Source organism: Parasteatoda tepidariorum, chromosome 7, assembly GCF_982258835.1.
Source record: "Parasteatoda tepidariorum strain Cologne lab strain chromosome 7, Ptep-v5.0, whole genome shotgun sequence".
Lineage (NCBI taxonomy): Eukaryota > Metazoa > Arthropoda > Arachnida > Araneae > Theridiidae > Parasteatoda > Parasteatoda tepidariorum.
In genome coordinates, this window is record NC_141761.1 from 46,500,865 (window position 1) to 46,512,345 (window position 11,481).

Below are 11,481 nucleotides of genomic sequence, written 5' to 3' on the forward strand. Positions count from 1 at the left end.
AGTTCTTCGGCCTTTTCCTTAGGGAAATTTTGTTTCTTATTTGCTGCTAAAAAATGGCGTCTGATTCAGTCAATGATTTCGATGGAACTAAATGAAAACGTGATAAATTAATGTCCGATATTTACAGGCTCCCGCTAGACGGCGTACTCGAGCGTTGCGATCGCGAATTGAAATAAAAGAAATGTACTAAAAAGCAAAATTTATTGAGTAAATGTGCTTTTTCGTTTAGGGGAACCATAAAAAATCGCTATACGCAGCTGACACTTCATTAATTTTGGTAATATGAATTACTGGTATTAATGTAATTGGTGAAGTTTTGATTAAAAAGCTGCAACGGATTTTATATAATTTCAGAACATATTTTTCCAGTGGTAAAGATAGTGCGCTCAGTTATTTTAATAAATAAGAATTTAAAAGAAAAAAAAATTTCTCCACCACAATTTATAAATATTTTAATCAGTATATTAAAGATTAGATAGAAAAATAATCATGCTATAAATTCTTTATCAATGTCTTATATAAATTCTATTTGTTTTTAAAATTTTGGCTTTATCTGTAATTCAAAACATTTTCAAAATGTTTTGATGACTGATTAACTGATTAAATTTTAAACAATCATTTGGAGTTAACGGACTCGAATCAACAGATTTTGATAAACAACATATTTATAATAATTAAGTGCGTATCTATTAATTAAATAAAATCAATACAAAATTTGTAGTCAATTTATTCTTATCAATAATCAGATTCGAACACAAATTTTATTAAATACGTTAAAATCAAAATATGTTGCTCAATCATAGTTTATTCAATCTTGAGAACTAGAATTAATTTATTCGAATAACTTTGACTGGAATCTATCTGTTAAGAAAGTTATTCATATTTTTTTGAAGTCGAATTTGTCTGATTTTGATGAAAATATTATGATTTTATGATGATTTAATTAGATGACTAAATTTGCTAATAAATTAAACCTTAAAACGATTGCCGCATATAACACTTTATATTTGCTATGCTTACATCATTAATCGATTTGCAAAATGAGCCCAATAACAGCTCCACCTGAATCAGCTAAGAGCATACACTAAATTTTGAGAAGTTATTTAGACGTATGTTCAATTAACCGGACTCCTCCATCGATTCATTTGTGGATTAATCTCGACCAATCCAGTTGGTTTTTCGAACTGATTCAATATTTTGATACAATGGTGCTGATATCTGAAGTTTGATACTACTGTTACGAGACTCTATCAGAAAGTAAAATATTTTGTCGTTCTCTACTTCTTCTCTAAATAATAAATCTGACTCCAACTTTTAGTAAAAAAGAACAACATTTTATTTACATAATAATTTTCAGACGATCATTTCTTGTTCCACAAAAAGAAGAATAAAAACGTTGCCATAGCAACTTGACAGTTTTAAAAGAAATCAAAAGTTAGCTTTTAGCTTACATAAAAAATAATTAACAACTTTAAACAACTACATCGATTTCGTTTTATAGCAAACATTTGTAATGAATCTCTTTGACTATCTTCGAGCGATGAAGTTAAAATTTTATTACGTGAGATAAAATTTTATTACATTAGATCTTTTTACTATGCGATCTGACCATTTTGATATTGTAATTTATTTTAGTAAAAACGAATCCTTATTATCTAATTTGTTGTCCTAAAAAGACCAAAGGGAATCAGCCATTCAGATGAAATCTATTTTAAAAACCACTGAACTAAGAGTATATTTTTGCATAAATACTAAATAACTCATAGACATATCTCCTGAATTTTAGGATTTTACTATGTTTATTAACATAAGATAAATTTTAATATTTCGTCGTCATCTTGGATGGATGTTTTTTTGACGTTCCCTTATGGGTGTGGTTCAGTTATTTTTGCTCACCTGACAAAACAAAAGGGAAGGAGATCATCATAAAATAATACGCGTTAAAAGAAGACGAAAAAAAATCATCCTTTCTATTTCCAAATACAGGTGATGTCCTCCATCTCAGAGCAAACATCATCTATACAATACATCGTTCATGTTTTGATACCTATGTAGGTCAAAAAAGCTTTTGTCAATATAATCGGATACCTTCAAAATGTAGATGGTTTTTGCTATCTGTAGCAGAAGTTGATAAATTAATTTTGAAATAAAAAGATGCATTTCAATTTATTTTTTATCTTCTTTCTTTCTGAAGAGGAAACAAATATTTTACTGTGACTTGATTCATACTTTACTACGACGTGATTTAATACATGCTTTTATGATTTCTCTTTTTTTTATTATGATGTAAATAAATAAAAATATCGACTTAATAACTGAACTTGAAAAATATTTTACTAATTTTCTTTTTTATTTATCATTGTTCTTAAACGCGAATTTTCATACAAAAGACAAAATTTTATTATAAAAAACAAATTGGAATAAAATATTTTGACGCAAAAAGAGAAAATATCAAACATTTATGCATATGCATATGTATTACCTAAATACTCCTTCCTCGTAATATTTTCTTCTTGTAATATTTTGCACTGATTTTCTTTTTTATTTATTATAAAACTCTAATTTTTATATAAAATGTAATCCGTTAGAAAAAGCGATTTAAAATTAAACTAGGAGACTTCGCCCCCTGTTCTCAGGCGCTCTCCAATCCCCAGAACTGCTTTCGCAGTTCATTTCGGATTGCTTCGCAATCCGATGCTCGCTTTGCTCGCTCATTGGATACGTTCTTAACGTCTAGCTTTTGTATACTTTTTTGAACACTGAAGTTCCGAAAACTTTTCACTGTAGAAAATTCTAAACCTGTGCATTTCAATATTAATTTGAAATCGGAAATCGCAAACAGTTCACATATTTTTCTTAATCACACTATTCTAAATTTCAGTTGTTGAGAAAAGTAACTGTTGTAAGTTTTGTTTTAAAGTCTTTCCCACCAGAGGGCTAAAACCATGTGTTGTAAAACAATATGAAATAGTACTGAACACCGGATGTAAAGCATCGGCTTCGATGAAGATAATTTTGTGAGAATTTTTTTGAGAATTCACCCGATTAGACATATTATGCTCACTATGTGCTCTTGCGCGCCGAAGCCTATCAATTAAAAATGAAAACTGTTGCCAACGCGAGAAAAGAAATATCATCGGTTTTATTGATACATACGTATTAGCGTTTTATATAATATAGATGGTTTGATACAAAGAAAAAATAAAACATGTATACATTATTTACTAGCTAAATACTCATTCTTCGTACACAGTTAATACAGGTGAATTTTTAATTTTGTGAAATTACATACTGAATTTCTTTTTTATTTATTATAATGTGTAAATTTTCATACAAAAAGCAAACATTTATTATAAAAATATAATTGTTTATTTATTAATTGGAATATAATTGTTTGATGCAAAATATAAAATATCAAGCATTTGTATATATGAACTAACTCAGTACTTATTTTTCGTACAGGGTAAATACGCGTGAATCGTTAATTTTGTATTTGTAATTTTCTTCTTGTAAAATTTTTGTAATCTGATTTTTTTTTAATTATTATAAAAAGTGAATTTTTACACAAAAGGCACACATGCATTAAAAAAAGCGAATTAGAATTAAATGATTTGATACAAAATGAAAAATATCAAATATTTTTTCATTATACGCTAGCTAAATATTCATTCTCCATATGGGGCAAATACAAGTGAATTGTTCAGTTTGTACTGATAATTTTCCTATAGTAAAATTTTGTACTGAGACTCTTTTTTATTTATTATAAAAAGAGAAGTGGAATAAAATGATTCGATTTAAATAGAAAATATCAAACATTTATCTATCTACTCTATCTATCTACTCTACTTGTTCGCAGAATGGAGTAAATACAGGTGAATTATTAATTTCGTAATTGTGCCCTTTTTACAAAAACAAAATGTGAACACAAATGTGATGTTAAAACAAAATGTGAACAGGAAAAAAATTGTTTGATATAAAATAAAAACTATCAAACATTTATTTGTTTTATATTTGCTTAACACTTCATCTTCCTACTGAGTACAACTTATAGTCAATAAATCGGTACCGATCCACACTACACTGCGAAATGTTTTGTGCATCTCAAAGCCAAATATGGTGACAACATACTTCACACACAAGTAGTGTCATATCCATACGTAACTCTTGGATTCAGGTGAATCAAGAATCTTCTTTTACGCTACTCGGTTTGAAGAAGCCGCCACAATTTTTGTTATTCTGTAACACGAAAATATATAATTACGTGTAAGGTGAAATATACATAAAAGTCTTTTTTTTTTATTTTATAACCGTCGTTGAACAGCCGACCCAATTTTATGGGTTTGCGACTACTAATGTTCAACTCCGTAGCCTTGTAATTTTGAACCCAATCCAGAAGACAAGGAAACTCCTAGATCGAGTATTGGGAGAAATTTGCCTTAGTGGAGGACTTTTTGATGGAGCTAACCCGCATTTGCGTTACATGGAGAAGAAGACCACGAGAACCTCCCACGGTTAGCCTGACTGCAAGGAGACTCTAACCCATGATCCGTCTACCACTGAGGATATTTCGCGTCAGCACTGTGGTCGATGCAAGCCAGATGCGGAATTCGTATCGACTGGGATTCAAACCCGGTTCGCCTTATTGGAAGGCGAACGCTCTATCCCCTGAGCCATCACGGCTTACATAAAAGTCATTAAAGTTATTTTTACAATCTAATATGAAATAGCCTGGTCGGCAGGGCTCTGGGCCCATGTCCAAGAGTTCGTGGGTTCGATCCCCGCCGGCCGAAGACTCACAGTGTAGTAAATGGTGACTGATGCACGCTAAATCTGTCTAGTCGCAAAGTCCTCCATGTTCCCATAACAAATCATATATACTGATCTAGGAGTTTCCTTGTCTTCCGGATTGGTTCAAAGTTACGAGGATACGGAGTTGAACATTAATAGTCGTAAACCCTAAATTGGGTCGGCTGTTCAACGACGGTTATAAAATCTAATATGAAGTAAGAATCTTGACGAATTCGATCTAGGCTTAACAGACCAGAACCGGATAGAAATTGAACGTTGCTGTGAAGTCATTGAATACGGTTCGCAGTTATTTAAAAATTAAAATGTAATTATCCTTATAACACTACTAAAAACATGCGAACATATTCTAAGAGTGAACTTTTGTTTCGGTTGATCTACAGTGCGCCAAAAAAAACGGACACCTGAATAACTTTTGATCCAATGATCGGATCTTCACGTTCTAGGACTGGTTCGATGGGGTGATCTCAAATGTGCTAATGTTACAAATATGTAGATGTTACTTATAACTGGAAGACTATTAAACAACAACAGACCATTCCAAAGGAAATATTTGCAAGGTGTCAGTTGATTTCGTCCCCAGATTGCAACACATTATTGCTGCAACTATTGTTATTTTGAAAACATTGTTTATAAGTTTTCTCGGTTAACTTCAATAGAGTAAATTAGCTGGTTTTCGAAGAACGCCGCAGCAATCCGAATATTTCTATCGCTTTTCGTTTTCTTTCAACTCATTTTTCAAATCTTCAATCATTTTGGGAGACACTTTGTATCATCTTTTTTTTGTATTTTTACGTCATCATAATTTTTTTTCTTTCATAACGGTAGATTCCCTGAATACATTTTTAAATGATCTTATTAAAGTTCTTACTTATTACAGGAACAATACACAACCAGCCTAAACTTAAACAGAAAAACTGTGACCGATTAATGCATTTTATTCTGAACTTAATATACTTTTAATACAGTGAATGCATTAACTTTATTATATTCTTAAAGTTATAACTTTTTCTATGTCTCTTTCAGGACAAACAAGTTCTTGAAGAGAAGTGCCCACACCCGAATTCTAGCCATTGGTGGATTTTTTCTATCTATACCTCTTTTTTTCACTGGTAGGTATTTCTGAAAGACTCTTTTTTTCTTCTTTTTTTTTTTATCAGAGCTGAGAGGGGTTAGTTTGGCATTTTTTATAAATTTGCCAAAACGGATTAGTTTTAACAAATCTAGTATTTTTTTTAATGAAATTTGAACGTTTCTATTAATTTTGAATAATACATTAGTTTATTTTGATGAATACTTTTTAAATAATCTTTATTTTAAAAAAAGTAGAGGTTTTTGTCTACACTAGCACAGTGATATGAAGTAAGTGGGGACAAATCATAAAGCCAACCATTTGATCCATTGTTACTTATAAAAATCAAAATGAAAATAATGTTTTTAAAAACCACGTTTTTGTAGTGGAGAATAATAATTAAGAAACAAAAATTTGAAAAACGTGGGGAGCATGAAATACATAACAGTAACAGTATGTGTGCTCATGAGAATATGTGTATGTATATCTGTAATTGTATCTGAATGTGTATGTGGAATATGTTTGTGTACATGCATGTGGATGTGTATGCGGTTGTGTATGAGTAAGAAAATGTGTATATGCACTGTTATGTGTTTCATACTCCCCACGTTTTTCAAATTTTTGTTTTTTAATTATTCTCCACTACAAAAACGTGGTTTTTAAGAAGATAATTTTCATTTTTATTTTATTTTTTGTGCACATTTTCAAAATCTCAATTTTTTCACTCACTGTGCACAAAACTTTTCACCTGACATGTGACACTAATTTGAAATAATCGAATCAACAACAAAAGACAATCGCGAAAATATTAATTTTTCTTTAATTTTATTTTACTTTGTATGTCCTTTTTCTCTTCATTTTCATGCATTGTCATCCAATTCTGAACTATGTGCCAAATTTGAAGTCTGTAGCTAGTCGGGAAGTTTGTTTGAAATCGATTACAAAACTCCACCCGAACAAACATACACGAAGGCAAGTTGATATAAACGTGGTAAAAAGCGAGTAAAATCAAAATTAAACTATTTTCAATCTAAAAATAGTGTCTTCAAATTATAAGAATGTTTATTTTAAATAATGATTAAGCTTAATTTACACATAAATGCCAACTTCACTCGGTTTAACGTGAGATTTTTCTTGAATATAAGAAGTGCTAGCATATGTAATACTTTATCATTTGATTTTTCATATTATGTAATTGATTTACATTGATTTTAAGCTCCATAACTTATAAACAACTTATATATATATATTATTTTACAACCGTCATGAACAGCTGACCCAATTTTTGGGGTGAATTTAGTACTTCTCCTTTTTTCTTTTCTAAAACCGCGATTTTTTTTTTCTAAAACCGTGGGAACCCTGATAATATAGATAGGACCAAAACAACCAGTGTAGTCATTTGTTCAGTTTAAGCTCATTATTCATTAATTAAAGAAAGGTATATCAAAAGTAAGTGTTAAAATGTGTAATAAAAATATTCATTCATTACAGAATATTTCCTATTGTTAAAGACAATAAGTAAAAATACTTTAAAAGTCAAGCAGATTTTAATTGGTTACTTTTCAACATTAAAAATATTATTTTTCAATTTTCTACTTAATTATGTGTTTCGGCTTATAACAACAACTTTTTCAAATCTTCCAAAGTTTACAGAGTGTTTGAACGATAAATACGTTAACTCTCACTTCTCTATAGAATTTTTAATTAGCCTCCGAAACGCAGAATGAGAGGTCCACATTTTTCATTTTACACGATTTTCCAGGTTTCCACACTTTCCCCCTCTGTTACCATGGTTATGGAAAACCTTGCTTTTCCCCCAAGGCACTACGCTTCAGTAAAAAGTGAGAATACACTGGCGTAAGGAAAAAGCAAGAACTGCGGATAACATGGTAACGGGGAGAGGAGGCAAATCATGTAACCTTGAGACGTCTATTCAGCTTATAAACATGGTGCGTAGTGTTTTTAAAAAGTGCTTAAAGGTGCTTATTTTTGATTTTCGTTTTTTAAAAGCCCTTAAAGGTGCTTTTTTCATTGGGTGTTTTTAAAAAGTGCTCAATTTTCCCTTTTCGAAAATCAGAACTTTTTTTTACCATCACATTGTTCTATTCAACGTTTTCCCAATTCAATCAACTACAATCTATTTTGGCGTACCGTTGGTCCATAGCGTATGAAAGCGCCAATTATTTTACATGGTTGATGAAATACTTGCGCTCCGCATGTGTTTCTACTGAGCTGGGTTCGGTGACATTATTGCACTCTCATGTGCAACGCTGCTGCATTTTGCAAGATATACTCAATTTCAAGCTTCATTTTCCAGCCTCTGATATCGAACTGAAAAATCTCTTGATCATTTTATAATGACTAATATAATCAAGTAAAGAGTTCCTTGTCAGATACTAGTTATTTTATCATGATCATGTAAAGTCTTTGAAAATTATTTTGCATTTTGTAAATGTATACAGGGTGCCTCAGTTAAGCGTTTCAGAACTTCTAAGAGGGGTAGGGGGCATCCTGAGGACTCGAAATCATATAGCAATGTGGGGTCGGAAATGCTTTCCTGAAGCGGTGACGTACACAGAAGCACCACAAAGAAAAGAGACCGTAAGTGAAAAAACGCTATAATACATTGAAAAAATTATATGGCCTCCTCGGTCACCCGACCTATCATGTCTTGATTTCTGGAGTCATATGAAAACACTGGTTTATGACACCCCTGCTGATAATGCTGGTTGCAAGAATCGCAGTAGCTGCCGGTGAGATATGCCTGGAGTATTGCAGAATGTTCGAATGTCCATGCGCCGGAGATATGAGATGTACATTGTAGCCGATGGCAGAAACTTCGAACACTTACTTTGGCCCATGTACCATATAATTTTTTCAATGTATTATTATAGCGATTTTTCACTTACGGTCTCTTTTCTTTATGGTGCTTCTGTGTACGTCACCGCTTCAGGAAAGCATTTCCGACCCCACATTGCTATATGATTTCCAGTCGTCAGGATGCCCCCTACCCCTCTTAGAAGTTCTGAAACGCTTAACTGAGGCACCCTGTATAATGCTTAAAAATATTTTTTAGTGCATAAAAGTTGCTTATTTTTTGTTGAAAGATTTGGCTACGCACCCTGAAAAAGAATATAGATTGTTTTTTCTCTCCTGTAGTTCATTCTTTATTAAACACCCTATATAATTTCATTTTCATTTCACACAATTTTGTTTATTTCAGGGGTCATCTTGTTTACTTTTATTCATTTCAACGAAATACCCGCCATGGCAACAAGTATTGTAATAGGACTTGGAATTGTATTTTGCGGTGTTGCAAGTGTGCACAATGTGTACCTGTGGCAATGGGAAAAAACCAGAGCCTGCAAAGACCTTCATCAAAGTCGTTTGAGTCAACTTGGGTTGGATGTAACTACTCAAAGGGCAACAGAATTGTCAACACTTGTATAAGCTTTAGGCAATTTTACAAAGCATTGTCATTTTTTTTTCTTCATATGTATTTATTATTTTCAAGTCAAATTTTTCCTGTCAAATCTAGCCTTTTACTTTTTCACTATTTTTTGTCAGAGTAATGTGTAGCTGACCAACATTTATAATTTTAACTAATAATTATAATAACTTTTATAATTTTTTCCAAGATTAAATATTACACTTCAACTCACCGTTATCTCACTAACTTCTTTTCAAAAGCCATAAAATGTTTTATCAGCTTTTGAGGTCCTTTTATAGTTAGTATCTTTTCTTTCTAAAACATAAAACAGTGATTCCCAAACTTTTTCGATTGATGGTTAATTTCTTACTACTAATAAACTCAGTGGCACGACAGCTCATAGAGGGCCAAGGCCTACTATGCCCATCTCAGTTTTCTTGACCTTGGGCTCTGGGCTGTAGGAGTAAATGTTCGGTTAGGTGGTCAGCCGAACGCGGAACCCCCAATGTTTAGTTCCCAAGCATGCTTGGTACTCATTTATCGACCCACTGAAGGGATGAAAGGCTGAGTGAACCTTGCCCGGTCCGAGGATCGAACCCAGGACCTGCGGCACAGGAGCGCGAAGCGCTACCACTCAGTCACCGGGCTTCCGTTTTAATTTCTTACATCTTGGGATATTTTTAAAGCGTTGTTGCCGTATATATATATATTGTAAGAGTACAATTTTGCAAAAAATAACACAATAAAAGCGCATTTACAAACAATAAACTAGATATGTTAAATTGTTATAATTATAATACGTATTTAGTTTCCATTCCGCCTTTGTTTCAGACGTGATGCTACCTAGCATTTGCTTTCCATCGAATACTTAGGGAATCACTGCTCAATATATAGATAAATATTTGAGATTCTTGTAAACTGCTGTATTAGAGGCTTCCTCAAAAAGCTTAGTAGCCAACTTATTAATTTTTGCAGTAATTAACTAATGAGATGTTTAAAATAATAAAGTCTAATGGATATATTGTTTCTTTCTATATTTTCTGATTTTTTAGTACCGTCTGTGTGCATGAATTTTTAAACACTTACAATTTTTTGGTTGCACGCTTGCAACCAAAAATAAAAATGAAACGTTAATTTTTATTCTATTCAATTTTTATAAGTCAGCATATTTTTATTATGAATGTTATATGCTTTGTAAATACATTCTTCATACACTGTTTAATGTGCAATTCACTGTTTATTATTTACATATCATTTATAAGTCGAAATTATTTATACTTTTTTCTCTTTATGCAGAATTATGTACTTTTTTGCATGAGATTAAGTTAAACAGGGAGTTTCTTTATAAAAAAAATTTAAAAATAACATCAGAAATTTATTATGTCTTACATTAGAATGAAGGAAATAAAACCTGGTAGAAAAAATTAATAATTTTTATAACGCTGTTTCATAACCATTCTGTATATATACTAAAAATCAGTTCCAAGTAAAACACAATATTTTTTCTAGTTTCTCTAATTGAAATGTACAGTACTTACGAATAAAAATACATATCCAGAAATTTATTAGTTCAATATAATTTAATAACTGCTATATATTTTTTTTTTATCTTTCTCTTTCTAGTCGCTATATCTACTCTCTCTTTGATCATTGTTTGTAAATAAATATGAAAATGTAACGATGCAATATTAAAATTACATTACTCATCGCCATTGTATTTTTTTAATATAATTGTGTATATAGTCTTTGCTGTAAATATAAATGTTTTTATACTAAGCAAGTTTTTAGTTTGTAACCACAATTTTCATTAATTACTATTACAGTGCTTTATGAAATGCAATAAAAATCAAAATGCAATTTTGTGAGAAAAAAAATGCATTTATTGAAACCTTTATTTTTGCATGTATTTAATGGAAATCATCTGTAGTTGTTTGAGTTATTTTTGCAAGTGTCCCAAAAAATTAATGTTTTTATTGAGATTTTTATTGCCCAATCTGTTAATCATGGAAAAACTATTAAACATTTATAAATATCATACGCAATGGGATATATAATCTCTGTTATGTGTACTGTTCATCATTGATTACATTATTTACGCTAAAGGCCGGCCAAGTGGCCGAGCGGTTAGCGTGCCTGACTGCGAAGCCAATGGCTGCGGGTTCGAATACCGCTC

General features: G+C 31.4%; 1 protein-coding gene across 1 annotated transcript in view; it reads left to right on the top strand.

Moving 5' to 3' along the window:
• LOC107439813 (uncharacterized) overlaps positions 1–11,202 on the top strand; it is a 32,544-nt gene extending 21,342 nt beyond the window's left edge. Inside the window, exons 2-3 of the mRNA XM_016052525.5 lie at positions 5,833–5,918; positions 9,102–11,202. Of these exons, the coding sequence (XP_015908011.1) occupies positions 5,833–5,918; positions 9,102–9,328 (313 nt within the window). The 3' untranslated portion in view covers positions 9,329–11,202. The remainder of the gene's footprint in view (positions 1–5,832; positions 5,919–9,101) is intronic.
• Positions 11,203–11,481: the final 279 nt, after the last annotated feature.